At 45.8% G+C, this 24958-nt stretch overlaps 1 protein-coding gene across 3 annotated transcripts in view; it reads right to left on the bottom strand.

The window, feature by feature from the left end:
* Window positions 1-74: 74 nt before the first annotated feature.
* Window positions 75-24958, bottom strand: part of tara (SERTA domain-containing protein 2 taranis) — a 36963-nt gene continuing 12079 nt past the window's right edge. The window contains exons 1-2 of one of the 3 annotated variants that reach the window (XM_089463104.1): window positions 18353-18967; window positions 75-3631 (exon numbers count right to left, since the gene is read on the bottom strand). In XM_089463104.1, coding sequence (XP_089319230.1) covers window positions 812-3631; window positions 18353-18364 — 2832 coding nt within the window. In that variant the 5' untranslated portion in view covers window positions 18365-18967 and the 3' untranslated portion in view covers window positions 75-811. Of the gene's footprint in view, window positions 3632-4184; window positions 4209-18352; window positions 18968-24958 lie in introns of those variants that run through there. The other 2 variants (XM_089463105.1, XM_089463103.1) reach the window with 2 other exon arrangements.

Here is a 24958-nt window from a genome sequence, read left to right on the forward strand (position 1 = left end):
CATTTGTATATAAATAATAATACTTATGGCTACAATATAGTAAACGTTTTTCGATTTTGCTTGTTGTTGTTGTATTTTTGTTTTTGTTGTTCTTTACTACCAAATTTTACTTGATGTGTTTTTTTTTCTGCAAAATTGCTATTCTTCCAATTACTTATGGTATGTTGGTGTGAGTGCAAGTGTGTTTGTGTGTGTGAGTGTGAGAGTGTATAATCGAAAAACTGCAACAATTGCAACTAACAAAGCTAAAGTTACATGTCATACGCGCTAATATAGATATATTTATCATATATATACTATATATGTATATATAATTGTTTTTACTTTTAACTTAGATGCTAAAGGTTGTTCTCTTCATTACATTTGACATTTTACAATATATACACTTAAAAAAATTTGCTAATAGTTTTCATTTATCATACCATTTTCTTCTCTTAGTTCTTCTTCTTCTCATTTCAATACAATTGCAATTATTTTCTAGCGCCCCCTGGCGGCGATTGCTTGTTGGCTGGGCTTTTGGGTAAAGTGGGATTGGGCCGCTTTTTATTGGGTGGGTGCTGTCGAATAGGGGGAAGTATTGGGTGAGGGACGGGGCAACATGCACGTTCACAACCTGAGCATAATTCGAAATTACTTTAACAGTGTTTCTGTTTCATTCATTCCGTTTCATTTCTTTGCTACAACAATTACACATATTGAATACTGCTTGGAATTGGGCTGTGGCGCCATTTGGATGGGCGTGACCAGCACGCTAAACCCAACGGCTGCCACGGCCGACGTCTCCGGCGCAATCAAACACCTACAACTGATACTAACTGCCGACCATGATGTGAGCGGGCTGTTCCAGCTCGTTTGAGCTGGCGACGGTTGCGCTTAAGCCGTTCTTGAACAGATCGTCGGAGCTGAGCTTGCAGCTGGGCACCAGCTCGGTGAACTCCGATCCGAGACCGAACTCCATGTCCAGGAATCCGTACTCCCACGTATTCGCACCTGCCGACACATTCGAGCTGATGCTGCTCACATAGGACGACGTCAGCGAATGCGTTGCGGATGAAATGGTCGACAGAGTTGTGAACGTGGCCGTTGTGGACGAAGCTGAGGCGGAGGAGTGACTGCTGCTCTGGCTGGCGCTCGCCTGTACCGTGGTGAAGCTGCCACTGAATGCGAGGGTGGAGCCACTGCTCGCTATGCACACGGGCACCGCTGTGGGTGTGGCGGCCGCCGGCAATATGTTGAACAGATCGTTGTTGTTGAGCGGATCCAGCGCCGACTGCGAGCTGAGGCTGAGCACTGAGCTCCAGTTAATGGAGCGCGTCGAATCGTCATCCGCATAGCCCGAGTCACTCGAGTCGCATGCGCTGACCGCACTCGACGCGGAGCTGCTGAGGCTGCTGCCGCTGCCACTGCTGCTACTGCTGTTGCTGGTGGTGGAGGAGGCGCTGGAGCAGACTGCGGCCTGGCCAACTGTAGCTGGGGCGGTTACGCTGCTACTGCTGCTGGTGCTGCTGCTGCTGTTGCTGCTGCTGCTTGAACTGACGATGGCAGGGATGACGCTGACACTGCTCACCGCACTGGCAGCGGGTGGTGCAGGGGCGGCTGCTGTAGCTGCTGTCACTGCCACTGGCGTCGCTGTCGTCTGACAGGTGGGGAAGGGCGTGGCACGACCCGATTGCGATTCCCGGAAGGGATAGTGATCGTACGGATGCAGCGTTGTGCTGCAGGACGTATCACAATTGCTGGTCGCCGAGGCGGCTGCCACATGCCCGGGCTGTGCCACCGGAAAGCCACTGGGAGTAACTGCAGCTGCTGCAGCCCTGTACGGCGGCGGCGGCGCCTCCAGCCGCTCATGATAGCCGAGCGGCGCTTGAGGCTGGAAGCTGGGCGCCTGCGCCAGCTGCTGATAGTGATCCATGTTGGCCAGCCGAGCGCAATTCAGCACAGGCGCATAGTCTTGATGGTGCAGCGGTGCTGGCGGAGATTGCTGCTGTTGTTGCTGCTGCTGCTGCTGCTGTTGTTGTTGTTGCTGCTGTTGTTGTTGCTGCTGCTGCTGTTGATAGGCCGGATGATATTGCGCCGCCTGTGCGGCAGCAGCAGCTGCTGCGGCTGCTGCCTGCTGGTGATGCTGCTGCGCCGCATGGTGCAGCTCCTTGGCCTCCGTCTCGATCTCTCGATCGATGCGCTTGAGCGTATTGCAGATGAGCACCGAGCGATAGAGTGACTGCTCCGACACCTGGCGAAAGCGTGAGAGCTTGAACATGGACAGGTTGCGAATCTTCAGTCGCGTGTCCTTGTAGCAACTGCGATTGGCGCTGCACCAGCCGCCACGTCCGTCGCAACAGCGCTTCAGCGGCAGCCCGTGCAGCGGCAGTGGCAGTCCACCGGCCACAAACGGAGCCGGAGCGGCGACTCCATTGCTGGTGGGCAGCGCGCTGGTTGGCGTCGTCGTCGTTGCACTGCTGCAGCCCAGATCCATGTACGATTTGCCATTCTCGGCACAGCGAATGGTTTGCTGTGGCGCTGGCTGCGCATAGACGACGCCAACGCCGCCGCCATTCTCATAGAACTGCTGCTGCTGCGCAGAGCTGGGCGTGGCCGCGGCACTGCTCGTCGCGCCCGCTGAGCCGGCGCCAGCTGCGGCGCCTGTCGTGGTCCACTGCGGCGGTGCAAATCCTCGCGGCGTCATATGCTGCGGGCTGCCGGTGCGCGAGCAATTCTGCTGCGGGAACGGCTCCGAGTAGTAGGAGGGTCGGCTGCCATAGCCGGGAGGATAGCTGCGTTGCTGCTGCGCTGCCGCTGCCGCAGCCGCAGCTGCCTGTTGCTGTTGTTGCTGCTGTTGCTGTTGTTGCTGTTGCTGCTGCTGTTGTTGCTGCTGCTGTTGCTGTTGCTGCTGTTGTTGCTGGGCAAAAGGATGATAGCGAATGGGACAGTAGGTGGGTATGATACTCTCCTCCTCCTCGTAATCGTCTTCAAAATCATCATCATCGTCGTCCAGCTCGTCCGCGCTCAGCAACGTCGTGGCGAGCGTCGAGCGCGTGGCAATGCTGCCCCAGGGATCGCTCGGCACGGCCACCGCCTGCAGCTTGGATATGCAGTCGACGGGCTCGCTGTTAACCGCCGCCACAGGCGACGCCGCCGTTGACCAGGGCTCGCAGGGCACTGCGGCCACCACCTCCAGCTTGGCGATGTTGTCCTCGGGTATCGCAGCACTCGCTGTTGGTGGCAGCGGCACCTCCGCGGGACTCTTGACATTGCTGCTGCTGCCGTTGGTGGTGGTGTTGTTGCTGTTGTTGTTATTGTTGCTGCTGCTGCCGTTGTTGTTAGTAACTTCGTCACCGTTGCTAATAATACTATGCGCTGGCTTTGCGGGCTCCACATTATTGTTGTTGGATTCCGTTAGCTGTTCCGTGGGCGTCTTTTGCTGCTGCTGCTGCTGCTGCTGCTGTTGCTGTAGCGGTTGCTGCTCCTCGAGCGATTCCAGGTAGTTGTTGTTGTTGATGGCCCATTTGTTGGCCTTCACCGGGGGAGGCGCACAGTTGCCCGTGTACGTGGTGTTCGCATCCTTGCTGTCAAAGGTCAGCTCATGCTTCCGCTTGGTAGCGGCTGTTGCTTGAAGACCCATTGCTGAATTAACCTGCAAGCAGAAAAGTGAAATTATCTCGATTAAAGTTTGCCGCCAAAAAGGATCTAGCAGTGCGAAAAACTGCAAGGCATGACTTAAAAATACCCTGTAATTTAGATGACATATAAGTGCAGAGAGCAACTACTACTAATAATAATTCAGTATGCTAACTCAACTATGGTATATAATATATGTATATATATATATATATATATAGATCTTTAAACAGAACTTCCTTGCAGTCCAATATAGCTCATAGAGCATAGCCCATAACGAGCATCTGAATGTTGTCTCATAAATTGTGAGCCACTGCACAAAGAAGCAGCTGTAGCAGCAGCAGCAGCAGCAGCAGCAGCAGCAGCCAATGATTGAGCCACCCAAACCCACCCAAGTACGCCACCCATAGCCACCCAGCTCTGGTTTGCGATTCGCAGCCAATGTCAGGCGCCTGTCTACGTGTCTACGTGCCTAGGGCCCAGGACAACGACAAAGGGCACAAAAAACTTATCAAGAAAATGGAAGTCAGGCGGCAGCCGAACGAGCGGCAACAGCAAGAAGAACTCACACCCAACATGCCCAGTCGAGCTCATCGCAGCCACCACCAGCACCACCAACACCACCAACACTGCACCATAATGAAAACGAAGAGACAGACACACAGCTAGCCAGCCAGCCAGCCATCCACCCTCGCCACTAACTGGCTGGCATTGCTCATCAGTGCTGCTGCTGCTGCTGCTGCTGCTGTGGCTGCTCGAAATCTTCTTAAAATAAAACAAGGCAACGGCGAGGGGGAACGCTGCAGGGTCAGAGGCATCAGCGTGGGACTGAGACTGGAACTGGCAGCCGCTGAGGCTGATGGCTTCAATGTCTTCGCCTTTAGCTGCGTCGTCGTCGCCGTCGCCGTCGTCGTCTTTGCATTGCGTTCATTGCTTCCGCCTTTTGCGTGAGTTTCTCGAAACTATTTTTGGGGGCCGCGTTTTCATGATTTTCAAAATCCACAATGAACAACAATGCTATAGCAAACGAGCGGGCGTTCCATTTCGTTTCATTTCAAATTTACGTTCCATTTGTGAACAGGCTTTTGGATCCATGGGAAGAACTAAAAAGTATTTCAAATACCAAATTCATGTCATGCCCTATCATGTGTATTAACTCTGATTCCCAATCGACTGCATGATAATGATTATGATAATTAAGAATATTACTAAAAAACTTGAAAAAATATTACTGAGGTATTCTATGTTCAGCTTGAGTATTATATAAACGTATTTCGAGCTCAACTCAGATCATAAAAGTTTGTATATTCTAATATATGCATAATCTTTATTTCCTTATATTGCAGTACTACAATATTGTTAGCCGATTTCAATTTGAATATTTGGAGCAGTGTTGCCACCCTATCTGAATGTCTATGAAACACTATCCCCTTGCTACAGCAACTCAACAACTCTGTCAGCCGTGCAGCACATGAAATTTGCTAACAGCACAGATGTGTGAACGTTTCGTTTCGTGCCGTGGACGAGTCTTTGTCATGCTTATAAGGGTTGTCATATGCTCGTATATTGCTGCATTCAGAGGGGGAATACGAGCCCGAGCCTGAGCCTGAGCCTGAGCCGCTGCCGCAGCCGCAGCAACAGAACGCATTGGGGTGAGTTTTCGTTTCGTTTCGTTTTCGTTTGCAGTTTCTTGTTTTTATACATATATGTATGTAGGTGTGTGTGTGTGTATATATATATTTTTTTTTTGTTATCGTCATCGAGGTCGTCGTCGCATGTGTTTCACATTTTCCTTGCCCGTTTTTTCCAGCCCCGATTGGCCGCCGTCTGCTGTTGTTGTTTGCCTGCCGTCTGCGAGCTGGTTCGCTCTTTGCATTTGGGTCTGCATTTGGCTGCTTCTCAGCGACGGCCGCATCACCGTCATCCATTTCATCCCTCTCGCGCGCTGTCTGCAGCTGTATTTACGGCATAGGGGCTCTGCCGGTCTAGACTTATGACTAACTGCATCGAGCAGCTTGCGTCAACTGTGGCGCATCTTAAGGCGAACTCGCAAATGCCGAGCTGATCGCAGTTCCTCATATAATCTTTGTCATCGATTGTTCGCTGTTCGCTATTCGTTGTTCGTTCTTTGTCAGCTGTGGAGTATGTGCGTGTGTGTATGTGTGAGTCATTGCTTGTGCTTATCTATATCGCTTATTGCTCATTGTTTGCTATTGTCGCTAACCACACGGCGTATGTGGAATGCTATTGAAAAGCTCATTGCGCATACGCCGCGTGCGCAAGCCGAGTTGAACGGTTTTCAAAAGCTGCTGTGGCTGCTGCTCTCGCATTAAAAGCTCAGCTGCAAACGGAAATCAAAAACCCAAAAACAACAAACAAAAATAACTTTCTACGCTAATTTGCCTTCGAAAAAAGTTGTTACAGCAGCGTGCGGAGAAATTGTTGTTGCCGCAGTTGGTGTGAGTTAAAAAGCGTTGCTATCATTATAAGCAACAGCAACAACAACAACATCGCTGACCAACCATCAACGGCCGAAAGTCATCTTCAAAACAACCAAGAGAGCAGCAACATGATTTGAGCTGCGTTCACTGAGATTGCAACTGCGACTGTTGGCAGTTGAATTTTATTGCCACACCAGCATCAGCATCAGTCATCTAGCCAGCCAGCCAGCCAGTGCCAAGTAGCTACAGCTATAGCCACAGCAAAAGCAAAAGCAACAGCAACAGCAACAACGGGGCACTCACAAAAGCCAGTCAGGCAGCCCCGTCAAGCGTTCGTTGCTTTTTTACGCTTCGCCAGCAACTCGTTTCAGCTGGCGACGACGACGACGACGGCGGCGATGGCGGAGACGGCAACTGGCTCCAAATTGACGGCTGAGGCTGACTCGAAAGCTCGCACGCAGCGGTGCAGTTGTTACTGCTGCCGCTGCTGCTGCTGCAACGACAACAGCCAGCACAGCAACAGCAACAACATCGTCGTTGTCGCTGTCCGTCGCTACCTTCAAATTCCACAATATTCAAGTTTCAGGTTATGAGCCAACCAGGCGGCCGAACAAACGAACCAAATGAACGACCCAACGACCGTCCAAGCAACCAACCTGAGAGCCAGTCATCGTCAGCAACAGCAACAGCAACAACAACGGCAACAGCAACACGAAATGTTTGCCCGAAAGCCAAAGCCAAGCCGAGAGCCCCAGAGTCTCGGAGCCAGGCCAACAGTTGAAACGTCGCAACGTCCGCTTCAATGTACAGTGGCGCAAAATCATGGCAAATTTATAAATATTTTCAAAATATTTATTAATTAATGGATTAAAAAACATTAACTGAAAACTATTTTATAGCTAATGCAAATGAACAAGTATAAATTTTGATTAACATAAAATTATATTTAAATTTATTCAAATGAATTATTTGAATTTAAATTTGACGATTAACTAGTAAGTCAAGTTTATTTTGTTAGTTCAATACTCTGTGATAATTAGTAAATAAAATCATAATTTTAGAAAAACTAAAGCAAATGTAAAATTTGAAGTATACTTAATTTTTGGCAGCCAAAATTTTAGTTTTGGTACCACTGTGCTGGCCTTGCTTGGCGCAACTCAAAAGTCGACTTCAACAATAAAGTCGGTCGCTGGCTCGACTGCCTGCCTGCTCAGGGGTCTGGGCCTAGCTCACAGCTCTGGCTCTGACTCGGGCTTAGGCTCTGGCTATGTTTCTGTCTCTCTCTCTCTCTGCTCTCTCTCTCTTTCTTTCTCTCTCTATGTGTCTGTCTGCGGTGCTGTGTTTTGTGGCCACTTTGAATTCTTTAGTTGAAACAACGTGCGATAGCAGCAAATACGAAACGAAACGCAACAACAACAAACAACATCGACGGCGACTGAAAGAAAAAAACCCAAGTTTCAGCTTTCGACAAAGCCAAACTGCGGGCCAGCTCTCGGCTCAGAGCCGCCGATCTCACAAGCAATTTAAATATACAAAGCGCAAAGAGGAAGAAGAAACTTTATAAACATAAAAAAGAGCGCTGATGAAGAAGAAGAAGCAGAAGAAACCGACAGAAAAAGACAACGAAGAAGCAGCTACAGCTACAGCTACAGCAACAGCAACAGCAACATTGGAGCAACATAATAAAAACCAGCTCCAACTTTTCGAGACCGAGACCCGAGTTCAACTTGGAACTGGCGACGGCTACAGCGAATGGCGGCTGCTCATCATAATAAAAATGAATTGAATTGAAGACGGGCTCTGCTAGCGGAGATGCTCTCCATGGTGGATGGTCTCTGGGCGAGGGCGTAGCGCTCAAGATGACGGCGCTGATATGTGCGACGATTGCTCGTTGCTGTTTTTGTTGTTGCTGATGTTTCCCATGCTGGTTGTTGGCATCGACTCTGGGTGAAAACTTGGCTGTGCACCCACAACGAACAAAGAGCGAGCAGAGGGGGAGGGCGGCGTGTAGTCTGGGTACGCAGTTATTTGCTTATAGCGGCACATGACGTTGTGGGAAAGCAAAGGGTTTGTTTTTTCCGCCTTTTTTGTAGTTTTCAAATGGAACTAGCCTAAATACGAAAACAATCGCAGCCGCAGTCGCAGTCGCCGTCGCAGTCTTGATGATGTTGCTGCTGATGAGAATGATAATGATGATGATGATGAGGCTGTTGCAAGGTTAATACGCTAGCAAGGCGGGTGGAACGGTAGCGGGCATTGGGTAGTTTGTTATATGCGCATATTTTGCGTCGGCCATTTCATGTTGCCGCACGAAGTGCGCCACACGACTGCGAGAGTCCGATGTGGATGCTCGATGGTGGAGTCGCCGTCGCCGTTGTCGTTGCCGTTGCCGTTGCCGTCGCCATCGTCGTCGTCGTCGCTGTCGACGTCGACGTTGTCGATTGGCACTGCAGGAAGCGCCGCACAAAAGCGAAATCAGCTGTTTTTGGCGAATTTAGAGCAATTTTCAATGCGGCCGCTTTGGTGGTTTTGGTTTTTCGATATGTATATGTATGTGTTTGTATATATGCATGTACAATGTGTGCCTGTGTGTGTGAAGAGGATTTTTTGTTGCTCTTTTTTTTTTTGTATTTTGCTGTGCCGTGTCGAAGATTTATAAGCAGCGACAGCAGGCAGAGAAGTTGGCGTCGCGCAATTGGTGACATTGAAAATTTGCAAGGCTCAGCTGATGGACGGGGCGTAGGACGGGTTACGGACTGCGGGTTACCCTGTCAGTGTGTCCATGCACGTAGTACATATGTCTGACAGTCAGCTGAGGCCATTCACACACACACACACACACATATACACACATCAAGCACGCGTTGGTGGCTGCTGTATAAGAATGGCGCCCCAGTCACGGCTTTTGGTCAATGAACCGACGTTGCTCCTTTTTTTTTGCATATGTATAAACAAAGGAACGCGCGCCGGAAATTGAAAACCGAATCAGCTGTTTGACCGAATTCGAGGCAAGGACATACGAGTATTTCTTGAAAAATGAGCTGAGCACTCAACAATCCTGCGACCCAGTGCCTAAGCTCAGCTACGCTCACATCTACCTAGGGTCGAGCCCTAATCCCTACAAAGGATGCAGCGCATTAGTCACGCTATGGCATCGGGGTTCAGGGTTCGGCATCCGAGCTCTAGCTCTACCTGCGAACGATCGATCAAAACTGCAACTAACTGACACATTTTCGAGAGTTGGGCAAAAAGATAGACGTATCGATTGTGCTGAGGGGCTGCGGGGCATCAAATCAATTTGAAATCAACCTGTAGAGGTCACCTAATAAGAAACGGATTAGAGTTGATGGGAAAATATATCTATTTATTTAATTTGAGAAAAAATAACTCTTTTTGTGGTATAGCGTATTTAGAATAGGTTAAGATATACTTATTTATATAATAATTATGGCTGTAGAAGCATATGTACGATATACATACATATGTATGTGCCTAATGCTTAACTCTAATGCTTAACCTTTCTTTCTAGCTTTAATATGTAATTACCCAATTACCCCATCGAAAGTTTCAAACGATAACTGTTTTGTTCTATCCTTCCCCATTGACAACTGGTTATCTATCGACAACAACAGCAATAGCGCATTACGTCATTGCTCTGCTAATTTGCGCCAGCCCTGAGGATCTCGCTTTACTAACTGGCTGATTGACTGATTGAGCGACTGCCTGCCTGAGTACCTGACTGATAGCTGAACAGCTAAGCGCAATGATCACACTATCGCGTATCAGTACATCAGCATGCAAATTGGTGTGAGCGTGAAAAGCTAACGGCGATTGTTGTTGTTGCTGCTGCTGTCGCTTATCACGACCAGCTGATAAGACAAATGCGAATCAACATCGAGCAGCGCCAAGTGCGCGAATTGCTGCAAACCAGGGCTGCCCGAAAAAACCAGCACGGCACACAGAACGAAAAAAAAAACGACAATTGCCGTTAACAATCGTCATCGTCATTTTCGTACACTGCGCAAATTGCACAGCGGCTATGAAACGCGGCCGTGCCAGTGCCACAAACAACAACAGTAACAGCAACAGCAACAGCAACAACAACAGTAACAGCCAAAGCTATCAAGGCGTACGTTCACCAAGCCGCTCGCAGCGGCCCGCTTGGTAAACACAAAAATACAACAACAAATACTATTGAAAAAATGTCTGTAAATATGTATGCGTGTGCGAGTGTGTCTGTATGTGTGCACACAGAAATATACAGCCAGGCCCGGCCAGTCAGCTAACAACGGCAGCAACAACAACGTTGACGTCGCTCTACACACAATTTCCACATCGCAGCCGGGCCGCGCAATGCTGACTCGGCGTCAGTGTGGAATGAGAGAATGCCATATAAAAATACACACAAACACATACACATACATACATGCGCAGCCATACAGCGAGAGCGAGTGAGCGAGTACAGTCGCACAGTTAAAAATAAAGTGTGGGTCGCAACGGAGAGCGGGGAGAGTTGCCGAGTAGCAGAAGAAGAAGAGTGAGCGTGTATGCGTGCGTGTGCGAGTTTCTGTATGCGAGTAAGTGAGGGTAAAAACAACAAAGCAGCGACAGCGACGCTGCTGCTGCTGCTGGTAAATAATGATGATGGAACAACAACACAGCGCTGTATTCGTGTCTGCTTGTGTGCATGTGTGTGCGCTTCTATGTATGTACGTGTGTATATACTACTGCTGCTGTTGCTGTTGATAGCGAGGGACGTAATATCGCAACGTTGCCCGTTCAAACGAGCGAACGAACGTTCGTTCCGAGACTCGAGTTTAATTTTGTAGTACGTAGCAGAAAAAGAGGCAACAACAACGACAACGACGAAAAATAAATGATGGCGGCAACGACAACAGCAACGACAACGACAACAGCAACGGCGACTGCCTGTGCGACTGACTTGGCAGTGTTGCGTTCCGATTTTTGTTTCAAATTGTCGTTGTTGCTGCTTTTAGGTTTCGAAAACACTTTAAAGCGCAAAAGAAGAAGAAGAAGAAGCACCAGCCGTAGCAGTAGCAGCAAACACCGTTTTCTAGTGCATTTCGCTTAGAATGGCAAAAACGGTTGGTCAGACTTTTATTTGAGGGTGCGCTTTGCTGTGAATGCTCTGCTCCTCGCTCGCATCGCTGGTGAGCTCGAGTACTCGCATTGGCATTCGTAATCATGCATACATATACACATATATATGTATCTATATGTGTTTATACGTACATGTTATTTGTTGGTGTGTGCATACGTATGTCGTATGCTGGCCTCGCATGTTTGCTGATTTGCCAAAGGTTGCCTCTGTGGTGGATTATTATTGAGGAGCAGCGCGCGTAAATTGACTTATTTTGAATGAGAAAAACTAACTTAATGTTATTTGCTCTATATGTACACAGATGCCGCTCGACTTTTGTATTTGAATGTTTGCGAATCAAAGCGATCTTATTAATTTATATGTACTTAGATATTTATTTATTTTTTTTAAACCATAATGTATGTAGATAATCATTTATTGCATTATATGAACATAAAGCAATGATCAGATCATACTAAGAATCACTTGATCAATATTAACAATATTTAACTTTTACATTAGCAGTTATTACATATAATAATAAATATTCTTGAATAACAATTTTCCCAGCTTATTACGGCTCACCCGTACACCCAATAAATCTACCTCGATCTTCGCCAAAAAGGTTCGGAACTTTGACAGACAAGCTTTCAATCCTTCTGCTCCTTAAATCGGCGTATCATCGTCAACGTGACCGTTTCCATCGCTTTAACGGTACTACGCTACAATACAGAGCCGAACTTCCCCCCCATTCGAATCCACATTCAATAAAGTAAAGCACAGCAACAAAAACAACAACAACAACACAACTGTCGCTTTAACCATAACCGCCCACTAGGAGGGCGCCCAGCCATGACTATGACGGCGACGTTGACTCCCGCTACACCAAAAGCTGTCCGCACACACACACACACACACACACTGTTCAGAGCAGCCATCAAGAGCGAGCACAAAGGGGAGAGAAGGATAGAGATAGACAACCCCCAACACTCCGTACTGTTTATAAAATAACCTTATTTCGCACATACAACACGTACAAATGTATATGTATATATGTGTATTTATATATATATCAGTATATATGTATATGTATATATAGATGTGTATGCGTGTGTGTGTGTTAGCCGCTAGAGCTCTAACGCCCACGGGTTTGCCACGACCCCCCCACCTCCTCCACTCGGCTTGCCGTATCCTGTTTGTCCTCTGCGTCTCTTGCTCTCGTACTTTATGCCTGACATTATAATAATATTATATTCCTTATAATATAATGGGTTGGCAGCCAAAAACCACCTACACATCCATAGCCAACCACCCAGCCACCCACACATTGGTGTGTGGGTGTGCTTGTATGTGTGTGTGTGTGTCGACCCTGCGCACTGGAATCGAGCGAGCGACTCGAACCGGCTTTTATAACCGAACCCAAGCCCGAACACTAACCTCCACAACCGACCCCGACTCTGAGCCTGTGCCGAATCGAAACGAAACGAAACGAATCGTAAGCGCTGGAGTGGCCTGGGGTGGCTCGGTGGTGGATTCTATGCGAGTGTGTGTGGTGAAATATGCCATGACGTATAAAAGCTAAAAACGTTGGCAAATATAATGAAATTGGGTGAAATGCGCTCTCGCCCTCTCGTTGGGCTGACATAATAAAGCCTACCACCAGCCCGCCAGGATGGCACGGACTACGGCGCGGTCTTCGGCTCTGGCACTACGACTGCCACTGCCGCTCCGACTCTGACTCCGGCTCTGGCTCTGGCTCTGGCGCTGACTCGGGCTCTTGCCATGGGTGGGTGATTGGGCTGCTAGCGGCGGTGGTGTGGGTGGTGGTGGTTTTTGGGCCATGATGCCATGAAAACCACTTTTCGAATTGCACGTTGTACGTGGGCAGAGCGAGAGACGTCCTCGTTGATTGTCAAACGTGGCGCAGGCCGGGCGGGGGAAACGTAACGGTACGCAACGCAACGTAACGCATGAGAAATGAAAATGGAAGAGCTTTGTAACAGCTAAGAGAGAGAGGGCAACGCTGGGCGACGGGGGGACGTCTTCGTGTTACTGCGCTGCCGCCGCACGATAACTTTAATTTAGCTTAATGGAAATTTTAGCTGGGAAACGCTTCAGTTGATTGTTGTTGTAGTTGTTGCTGGGTTATCCTTTGGCGCACAGCGTCCGAGTGTCTGAGTGTCCAGCTGTCCGACTGTCCGAGTGGCGAGCGCGCTTAGTAGGTGACGCAACCGCAAATTTGCGGCAAGCGATTTAATAATGTTAATTGTGTGCGTGCATCTGTGGCCAAAGCCATAAATGTATCTGAATCTTTATATGTAACTGATGCTGATTGTTGTTGCTGTTGCTGCTGCTGTTGTTGCATCTGCGAGTCACGTCATCGTTGCCGTCATCATCAGCAATGCCGCACCATTTACGTCGCCGGTAAGTCCCCCACTCGCCCCGCCCAACTCACAGCTCCAAGCCCCAAGCTCCCAGCGTATTAGTTAGCTAGTGCAAACAAGTGCAAGTGATGCGCACTCATTGATAAGATTTTGTGCAACACTCTGGCTGCAGCTACAGCTGTTTGTCGTTGTTGTTGTTGTTGGCTGTTGGCTGTGGCTGTTGCACGCTTTGGGCATACATTAGCCGCAACTCGACTCTCCACTCTCGACAGTTGCGCGTAGTAAATCCACCATATATAAGCATGTGGCACGTTTCGAGTTTGTAAATCTGTTAAGCAGCCCAGTCAATCGGTCAAGCGAGCCTCTGCTGCTGCTGCTGCTGCTGCCGCTGTTGCTGCCACTGCTGTCCGTGCCACACAGCGATGGTCAATGTCTTGCGCTTGTCAATTTGTCAGCTGGTTTTGAATGGTTTGACAAATTTGTCGAGTCAATAGTTGGACACCAAGCAAGGACGCCAAAACACTCGAGCAGACAGACACATTGTCGATACATTCGCACTGAGGAGTTCAAGCAACAACTTATTTCCCATGGGATAGTGGAATGCGAAATATAAGATCGAAAATGTCTACAAGTTCAGAAACAGTTGTTGCTATTTAAATAAATGATTGGGGGTAAGCTGTATAAGCTGTATTATAAGACCTTACAAGGCATAGTACTATGACTTGGAGTTTCAAACTTTATTAAAATCATCTTATTTGCTGTCTACATAGGACATTTTTCCCACGTTTTTACACCATGTTATATGTCTCCTCATCTCATAGCAACTCTAATGCCAAAAAAAAAAATAAGAAAAATCCATTTAAGAGACCTATTTGGGTCTTGGGCTTATCTAGATTTCGAAATGAGGCTGGATACGTATCCAGCGTAATAATGGCACACATCTTTTGTTTTAGAATAGTGAGGACCGTAAGATCCGTCATAACAATATAATTTGCTTTGTAAAGAGTTGTCATATAGAGAAATTTTGATATCAGTAAAATATAAATACTACTCATGTATTAACTTTATGTATGTATAAATAATCTATTATATTAAAATGATAACTGAACAGAATGAAGTGAACTATGAGAAGCACTTAGATATTGGCTGTTATGTGTGTATATGAAATCTAAGGTATTATGAATTTTTGTTAATAAAAGCTTATTAATTCTCTTGGTCGATCTCTTTGCCATTGAAAGCTTTGAACACGAAGTTGTTTTTCCGTTTAAAGTCGTGACTTTAGTCGATTACTCATGCGCGACAAGTTGGGCGCCCTCTGAGCTGCTTACCTGCTGATGGCTACCTGTGCATACCTCTTTCTCTGTGGGTGTATGTGTATGTGTGTGTGTGTGTGTGTGTCAGTTTCCCAAATGGCCATGCGGCATTTTGTTTACATTTTTGCGTCAAGGCTGTGCAAGAGGACAGACTTTTACGTGAAGGACAAAAGGAGCAGACAGCGCGACGAATGGTTGGGGTTGGGACGGGAGGGTGCAACCCTCAAACGGCTGCTTCCCTTCACTTTTTTGTTGTTGTATTATTATTTAAACTTTATCATTGAGAGGGTTTCGCTTTCCGTGGTGCACTTGACCGCCAAGCAACAAGTATAAGAAGCAAGAAAAATTAAAAAGCCAGCAGCCAGCCCAAATGGGTCGCAAAGGATAATAATGCCATTAATGGAATGGAACACACACACATAAGCAACACACATGTTGAGAAAGAGAGAGAGAGAGGACGAGGACAATGACGATGACGACGACAACGTCGACGCGTCGCAAGTCGGGCCCCCAAAGGCATTTTTATGGCAGCAGACATATACGAGTGTGTGCGTGTGTGTGTGTGTGTGTCCTGCCTGCCACATGCATGCAAATAAAGCAATGCAACCACAGCAAGTAAACCACAACGACCGAATGAACGACCAAGTCGCGTTGCGCCTTCGCGTTTTCATTCATAAAATCGAAGAGCAAAGAAAATGGCACAGGAGGCTGCCTATAGCTCTGCCACTGCCACTGCCCCTGTCTCAGCCCCAACCCCTTGCCCCACAGCCCCGCACTCGTGCCTCATACCTCTCGTTCAGCCTTGCCGAACTGCACTGTCTGTGGGCTGTGGCACAGCTACCAATAACTCAAAAGGCGTGCGCATGCAGCGCACTTGTGTTAATGTATCTGAAAGTGAAATCAAACAACAACAACGACAACGAGAAGAAGAGGAGCCAAAGCTAGAGCCGATGCTAATTCCGGTGTCGGAGTCGAAGCCGGGTCCGGGTCCGGGTCTGGGCCCATGCCGGACCGACGCCAATTTAAAACTATTTGTGCCGCAACAACAGCAACAGCGATATCAACGCCAACGCCAACGTCAACGCCGACGACGACGCCGACGCGTCGATGCTTTCAGCGCGCTGTCAACGTCGCTGTCTCTGTGGCCGCTGCTGTCATAGTCATCGGCGTCGTCGTCGCCGTCGTCATCGCCGTCGCTGTCGCTGCTTGCTCAATTAAGTGAATTAAGTCTCGTGTCGGAATTTGCACCACCCTAAAAAACAATAACAACGCGCACGCACACACACGCGCTTACACACTCACGCACACACATACTATGCCAGCTATAAAGAACAATTAAAAATGAGGCACAGGGCAAATAATGAGAGCAAATTTTTGCGAAAATTTATGCACATGTGCCGAAGCTAAGATGCCCTTACAAAAGAACAATCCTATATCAGTGAAATGAAAGAACATTAGTATTATTTATCTGCCTATATCTAGCCCTATTTAACTATTCAAATATTTGAATTGTAAGAAATGTAATGAAAGGTAACTCAGACACCCCTATCTATCCATCTATCATTCCCATAATTTATATTATATTTACATATATGTTTTAGAGTCAAGAAAAAAAAATTTCCCTTCAACTATAAACTATGCAGCAGATATAAAACTATGTCTTTTTCTGCAAATTACTTAACGAACTCGTGATGGCTTTTCCTATAGCAAGTGCACAAACGGCTGCCGCATCCGAACTAAGAAATTAATACAAATCTGACGCGTCGACTGCGATTGGGACGACAGCAGCGACGCTAGCGTTTTACAACACGCTGCTTTGGCCGCTAACGAAAGAGAAAACTTAATGGGCAGCGACGTCGGCAGAGATTGAGACTGAGACTGAGACCGCGGCGACGTCCACTAAAAGTTTGTTGCTGTTTTTCTTATTATTCTTCTTTATTTATTTATTTACTTTTTTACTGTTTCCTTTTGTTTACGTGTGTGTGTGTGTGTGTGTACGTTGTGTGCCGAGTACTGCTGAGTGTCTGTAATTAATTAAACGGCCGCAAAGTCAGCTGTCTGCGACGCGGCAGCGACGTCGCGACGTCAGCGTCCAAACAATTGTTGCATTAGACAATGAAGACGTCGACGCCAGCTTAGCCGGCAGCGGCGTCAGCACCTCTTTAGCATATTGCGTTAACGCAAATGTGTGCCAATAGATGGCGCTGCATGATGGTAGCGTAAGCACGTGCAACTTTTTGCATTGTTTACATGACAGAGGAGCTCAACTGTTGTTGTTGCTGTTATTGCGGTTACCGTTGGGCTTGCTGTGATACACGCTGTAGGAGTAACTGTCCCTGCGCCTGTGTCGGTGTCGGTGTCGGTGTCTGTGCCTGTGCCCGTTATTATTATCCTGCCTGCAACAAAGGCCAAGTTGCACACATGCATATGCATATGTATGCACACACATATACTCATGGAACGACGTAGACCCAAAGCTAACCAGCCAACCCACCAGCCACCCACCCACGCACGAGCAAATACACTGGCAATGCCAATAGGTGTAGGCGGCGCAGAAAATTCCGTATTGAAACCACATGTTGAAGCTTCAGTCAGCATTTACGCGCATTTCTAAGTAAAAGGTGCAACACACAGCGCGGCACACACAAAATATGAAAGCTACCCACAGAGTGGGAGAGGGCGAGAGAGAGAGAGAGAGAGAGAGAGAGAGAGAGAGAGAGAGAATAGAATGATTCACCGAAAAATGTAAAGTGCTTATGAATGGAAGCGTCAGCTGCGGTCGGTTTAGTCGGGCAGACGGAGGCAACACAATCTGTTATCAGCGTAGAGTGAACTTGAGACAAGTTCATGCTGCACTGATAAGCCAGTCCAGGGGCTCGATAAAACTAATTGCAAACCTCAACGTAAATAGGTAGATAAAACATGTCTAGCTTAAAAGCTCGCGAGCAGCTAGGATCGTTGAGCTTAAAAGCTGTGCTATGTGTAATAGAGTTTATTCTATTTGATATTCATGGTTGAGTCTACCAATAGAGGGTCTGTCCAGTAAACTGGACGAAATAAGATCATACTCTAGAGTAGAGGTGTTTCTCATAGAGCTCAGAGTTACGTATGATGTTATATTGAATTAGATATTTTACTAGTTATTCAATGATGTTTGAAATCAATACATTATATATCCTTTACCATCGTATAATCATAACTCAATACTATAAGTATTTCAGAAATAACAAACGAAATTCAAGGTACATATGCTTTTGTTATGATCAGCTCGCACACAGGAAAACCCTTATGCCTAGTCGAGAGTGCAGGTAGTTTTCAGGTACAATTCTTTGGTTAATGAAGCCCGCCAAATTGCAGCTCCAATTGGCACTCGATTTCAAACTATCTGTTGGTAACAAAGTCTTTAACTGATTTTTGATAACTGATATTGATATATTCAGATATATAGGTAAGTCAGTAAATGCTGGCTGATCTATGATCTATTGTATGTCGACTCACCTCTGTGCACATTTTCGGCCGAGCCGTTTCGAGAGATGTGGGATAACTGTGTTTATCCAATTTTTCCAAATAGCCAATGGCCGTAGCAGGAAAATAACAAAAATATAGTTGCAACAGCTAGCACCTGGCTTTTCGTTGTATTATCGTCACTGTTACCAGTTTATTTGTATTATTTTGTGTTAGATTTAAGTCACTAGATATACATATATCTTCAGCGGAATTTTACAGGACAACCAGCAGTAGATGCATGGAGCCAGCCGCATGGTCCACCACATCACAAGGAACAGATGACATTTTGGTGGCACTATTAGTACGTAGAACTTCTTATTGTTTTCCCTGTGATTCACTTTTTAATTGAAATATATATATTTATTTATATATATTTTAGTATTGCCAATTGAACTAGTTTAGTATTAATTGTATGCACACACTTTTTAGATTGCAATGTTATTTGGATGAATATTATTTGTGGTTTGTTTTGATAACTTTGAATTACGCGCGCTGCTGCAACTACGGGACCAGAAATTTACGTCGAATTCTTTTCGTATCGTTTTGCGTTCGACACGATTGCAAGAGCGACGTGTACCTCAGTCTGCCATGCTAAAATCACAAATAAACTGGCCAGCGCTCAAGAAGCAGGCAGCAGGCAGCAAAACCAGCAACGACGCACGCATACAGTTGTAAGCAAACACATACACGAGCGCACGTACACAAACGCTAGCTACAGATACTTTTAGTAAATGCACCCCTGTACAGGGTACACTCACACAACAGCATGAACAACCGAGCGAGCGAACGAACTAGCGAACGAGCGAACAAACGAACGAGCGAACGAGCGAGCACGACAGCCGCTCTGCTCGCACCAGGGCAAGCGAACGACGCGCACTTATGTAAAAAGCATTGAAATTGAACGAGTTTGTCGGTTGTCTGCGAACAGGGAGGGTAGCGACGGCAGCACTCTAGCTGCTGGCATTGCCAGCTGCATGGGAAATGAACAGCATTGCCAGCATGATAATTTCAGTGAAATAAAGACAACCAGCAACAGCAATAGCTGCGAACCCAAAGCCAAAGCGATATCGCAGCGAACGTTGTGCAAACGGCCCCGGCTGCCGGCCGTAGGAGTGGCAGTGGCATCAGCAGCGGCTGTTATTTAAACGCTGCCAGCGTTGCCAGATCTGGTGTGCTGTTGAGGTGTAATATTTGAAAGCCAGTCGATTTGATTGTATAACTGGCTGCCAAAACAACTCAACGGCATTCGATACAGTTCAGAATTTTAGCTGACTTAGCAATTTAAGTACCATATATTTTTATATTCAAAACAAAAATTATATTCAGAATAGATATAAGTTGTTAATATGACTACTATATTTTTGAAATACTATATTAAGGAATCCAGTTCATTTCTAGTTATGCAAAATGCAAATAATATAAAAATGTTATATATGGTTATATGATCTATATATATGTAACGTATAATAAATAAAAATATAGATATATTAGATAACTAAATACGATTTTAGCTAATTGTTATTATTTGCGAAATATATATGTAATTTCAATTAGGGTAACTTAAACTAAAAATTCGCTCCTATTGTCTGAGTTTTTCGATTCCCATGTTACGACGATTCACAACAGTATGGCAACTCTATTCAGTGCTGAGTAACTGTCTACACACACAAACGCACACGCATACAATATATAAATTTATATATGTGTATATATATAAATGTGTGCATGCGTGTGTATATAAGCATGTATATTGCGTTTGTGTGTTGGCAGTCTTGTCAGTTGGGATTTCGTGTAGTGTTGTGCTGGGTCGTCGTTTATATAAAGGTACATTTCCACAGCGCACACACACACAGGGTAGAGACTGACGCATGCATGTGTATGTGTGTGTGTGTGTGTGTGTATTTGTGTGCATGAGTTTCGCTGTGGTATGTGCGAAGGCAACGCAAAGTGGAAGCAGAAGCAAAACTGAAAACTGCCGTCGCAGTTGCCGTTGCCGTCGCAGCGAAAACTAAAACTGAACTCGAGCTGTGGCTGTGGCTGTTGGGCGGACGATGGTGCTGCTACTGAGGCCGTTGCTGTTGCCGTTGCCGTTGCCGTTGCCGTCGCTGCTTTGTTCAACATTTTTGTTTATTTCAGCGCTGTAGCTGTATCTCTCTGTTCGCTGCATTTGTATCTGTATCTGCGAGTGCTGCTTGAGCATTTGGGCACGTCGTCGTCCAAGTTGCTGTTGTTGTTGTAGCTGTAGCCGTGCCAGGTACTTTTTGGTTGTTGTTTTTAGCTCGTCGCCCGCTTCGTGTGCGCTCTGTGCTATTTTATGCGACGAACTGACTGACTGACTGACTCGCTGGCTGGCAGGCGAATGGTGTGTGTTGTTGTTATTGTTATCATGACGCAGCAGCAGCAGCGGCGGCAGCGACGCTATCGCTGTGCGAATTTCGCCTTGAAACATTTTTGCCGTTCGCTTTGCTACTGCATGCTAGCTGCTAGTTGTTTGCTTCTTCTTGTAGTTGGGCCAGTTTATCTTTTGGCCAAAAAATTGCATTTATCCAATCGGAAAGCAAATCGCGCGCCAATTCTAATTCGCTTGCCGAATTTTGATTGAAGGTCAGCGCAAGCGGCGCTAGCTGCGACGCCAGCGTTCGACTCTCAGTCTGACATCGACTGCGATATCGCCATCACCATCGCCATCGCCATCGACATCGACTTTGACTTCTTCTGCAGGCTGCGGACAAACGACGACTGACTGCGCGGACTCTAAACGGGGTGCCGCTTGAAACTGAACCTGAACCAATTTCTCGGCATTTGTATTTCGCTTTTGTTTTTATTTCCCCATTGTATCAGCCTCTGCCTCCGCCACCGCCTCTTATGCTGCTGCTGCTGCTGCGGCTGCCCGATGCGTGCGCCGCTGTCGCCCGTTGGCTCACATGATGTCATTATATTTGGCAAGGCAGAAACCAAACGGGACTCCTTGCAGCCTTTCTGCCAAAGTACTCTGTGCCACAAGCCGACAAGTGCATGTTGACCTCTGACTTAATGTTTGTCAGGCGTCCGATATGAATATATACATACATAAGCATGTATCTCGATCTCCTATAAGAGTCACTGTTGGAATAACAATTGATCCTAGCCGAAATGTTTCAATATTGAAATAATGTGCAGATTATGTTTGGCATGATTATTATATACCATTACTATGATCATTGACCATATTACGATGTTCGTTTCTAATGCTTATTATGGAAATTTACTAAATATATATTTTATATGCATTTGATTCCAGTATTGATCGATTATTGATGGAAGTTTTCCTTTCATATTAAGATCAAAAATGCTTCACAACAAATTTTGATATCAAGTTTTGAATAAAATTACTCTGGTCTTCTTAAAGACATTCCATTATATGTATATGGTTTATTTAATTATTTGTCTCGCATATTAAATTCTACATAGAGTTGGTACAAAATTGAGGGTGACTAACATAGTATCCCTCTAGTATCCCTCCATGTTGCACTTAGTTTCAGCTGTGCTTTGCAAGGTATTTGGCAGTCGGGCATGCAACCTTGCTCCTTGCCATTTTTTACGTATTTCTTTTTTTGTTGTTGTAATTTTTGTTTTGTTTTTGTTTTTTAGCCGTGTCGGGTGGTTGTTTAGTTTAATTCGTGACGGCGTCGTTGAGCAGCAAACTTTTCACGTGAGAGTAAAAGCGGCGTCGCCTGGCGCTCTAAACGTTGTCGTCGGCATCGGTTCCCTAGATGCTGCGCGTTGTCGCGGCCACAGTCGCTGTCGACGTCGACGTCGCTGTTGGCGCCGACGGTGCTGGCGATTTGAATATGTTATGATGTTGCATGCTGCTAACTGGTTAGGTTTCTACTCGCGTATTATTCTCTATTGCGTTTACTTCCGAGTTCAATGCAAGCGGCGTTGGCGTCGACGTCGGCGCTGACGTTGACGTTGCCGTTGCCGTTTGACGGTGGCAGCTGCGTTGTGCAACCGCCCACACGCATGTTCATCCAACGCCTCTTGGTGTGTGTGTGTGTGTGAGTGTGTGATTGCGTGTGTGTGTACGTGCAAATATTTTTGCTTTGCCAGCACTTGCACCCACTTAGAGGCAATGGCAACCCCATCGAACCACCTCGCACCCCCACCCACACAGTGCCCGCTGCGATTTGCCCACATCTGTCTCCATTGAGTGCTAGCCGCTTAGCCGGCACTCTCAAACGCACACACACATGTTGCATCGTTTTTAGATTTAGACGGGTTTTCAGTCACAACAACAACAACAACAACTCTAGTAAAAACTTGGGCATAAAAAGCGCGATCGTGTTGCAAAACAGGTGGCAAAGGCAGCATCCAACCAGGAACCATCCTGCACGTTATTTTTATTTTTTCTGCTCACCTCACGACTTGGACTTGTTGCCACTAAAAATCTATTGAAAGTGGTAAGGCATTGTTTTTGTCTTTTTGAGAATGCTACAAATGCAACATGGCACACTTAAAATTGCAATAAGCTGGTCCAAGCTATGGGTGGTAATTAAGCCTTTAAATATTTTTTCTTATCTCTAATTATTATACTGATATAAGAGATAGATTTGACTACTATCAGATAGCATATAGCCTAGCATTGTATGTTCATGTGGAACTCACTGTAACCGAATCTTAGGAAAAGGGATAATCTGATATTTCTGTGTTTTGACTGTCTTCAATTTAGGCGTGACTTTCGTCATATGCAGTAAGATCTGATTGTTGGACACCTGGACACATGGATTTTACTGTATTCTCATTCATCCATATATGTGCATATATGTATGTAGCAGACCTCGTTAGCTAAGTTTTTCAAATGATCCGATCATTAAATGAGGCAACTCCAAAGGCAGAATTCGTCCTCTTATTACAGGCAAAAAGGGTCAAGATAAAACACAAATTTGTGGATTGGCTCCAACTGTATTCTCTGTAATCAAATCTCGCACACTTTATTAATCTCTGAATGAATATCATACACAAGTATAAGTAAATACATATGTATATGTATATGTATGTTTATATATCCGTATAAACCATATTTGTGTACATTTATTATCATACCAATTTAGATGGAATGCCCAAAAGCATTATTCCTTGACTACATTAGTTTAATTCATAACTTTTAGGGCGGCAACTACTCGATTTGGCAGTAGAAATGGAAAGTTACATTAATTGTTTTACTTAAGTTTAAAAAATATTTAAAGATTAAACCTGGTCATAGAAATTCAGCCTAATGTAGTCCGTAATCTTAAGTAACGTTAAATAAGTAATTTCAATTATTCATACCTAAATATCTGCAAAATACTTCATATGCTAAATGATTCCTTTGTATTATAATATCTACATATCTACATACATATAAGTACCTTCATTCTTAGTCAGTTTTCGATCCCAATTGTAGGTCTTCTGAATCAAGATTTTCAAAATTCGCTATGATTCCACAATCAATTTTTCTTTCAATAGATTATCTGTAATCTACATACATATATGCTCACACACATGCATACATATATTTATTTCTTTTTGACTGTATAGAAGACTTTCTTCAGATTATGAAAGTAGGTCTCATTATCTTAAATTTTGCGAAAAATTCGGTGATAAGACAACTTGTGCTTTTAAGCGACACAGAATAAATATGATGTATTGTAAGAAATCTGAATATGAAATAGAAATACTCTAAGACTATAGAATGTTATTTTACTCGTGTAGTAATATTCGGAAATTAGGCGCAAGTGTTTCATAACACATATTACGTTTATATTACATTTGGGCTTTCCCCAATTTCAACGTAACAATGCGACCCATCAACCTGTTGAGGAGGCAGCTCTGACCTGACCAGCTGAACAAAGCACTACCAACTGATATTGATAAGAGGAGCATTCAGAGTCAAACAGGAAGCAATTGCGGTTGCCAACGCACAGAGAGATAGAGAGAGGAGCCAGGAACAATCAGCGAGAGTAGGAAAACAAACATTGGCACAGCTTGAACGGCAATCGAACCCATAGAGAACACGTTCCAAGCAGCGGCTGCACTTGTTCGAGAGCGAACCACTCGATCTTAAAATCTCGATCGATCGCCTTCCCGTTCATTTCCGCTTTGCTAGATTGTTTTTCGCAGCAGCGCAGCAGCAGCCTGCATGAGCAGCAACATCAACAGCAAGCGGCAACAATAACAGAGAGATACTCGTAAACATCGTCATTTGAACATAGATAAAAGGCGCTCAATTGGAACCGAGACGCAAACACACAGCGATCATCGCAGCAAAATGAAAAAATATTACACCTGATTGCCTTGAAAAACCGAAATCAAAACAAAGCAAAATCAGATGTACGGCGAAAAACGTACATACCCACATAAACATGTTTATATGTATGTGTGTGTAGGTATTTGCGGCGACGGCGACGTTGAGGCAATCAAACAGAAAACCGATCAGCCAACATGTTCTAACTGCGTCGCCAACATCGCTGCTAAATAAATGCCTCTCGCCAACTCTCTGCCGCAACACACAGCATCCAGCCACTTCCTACTTCGACTAGAAAAAGCTGCGCTCAGCTGTGCCAAAGACGACAGCAAGTT

Source organism: Drosophila arizonae, chromosome 2 (genome assembly GCF_054131065.1).
Source record: "Drosophila arizonae isolate 15081-1271.41 chromosome 2, UAZ_ARI_1.0, whole genome shotgun sequence".
NCBI classification, from domain to species: Eukaryota; Metazoa; Arthropoda; class Insecta; order Diptera; family Drosophilidae; genus Drosophila; species Drosophila arizonae.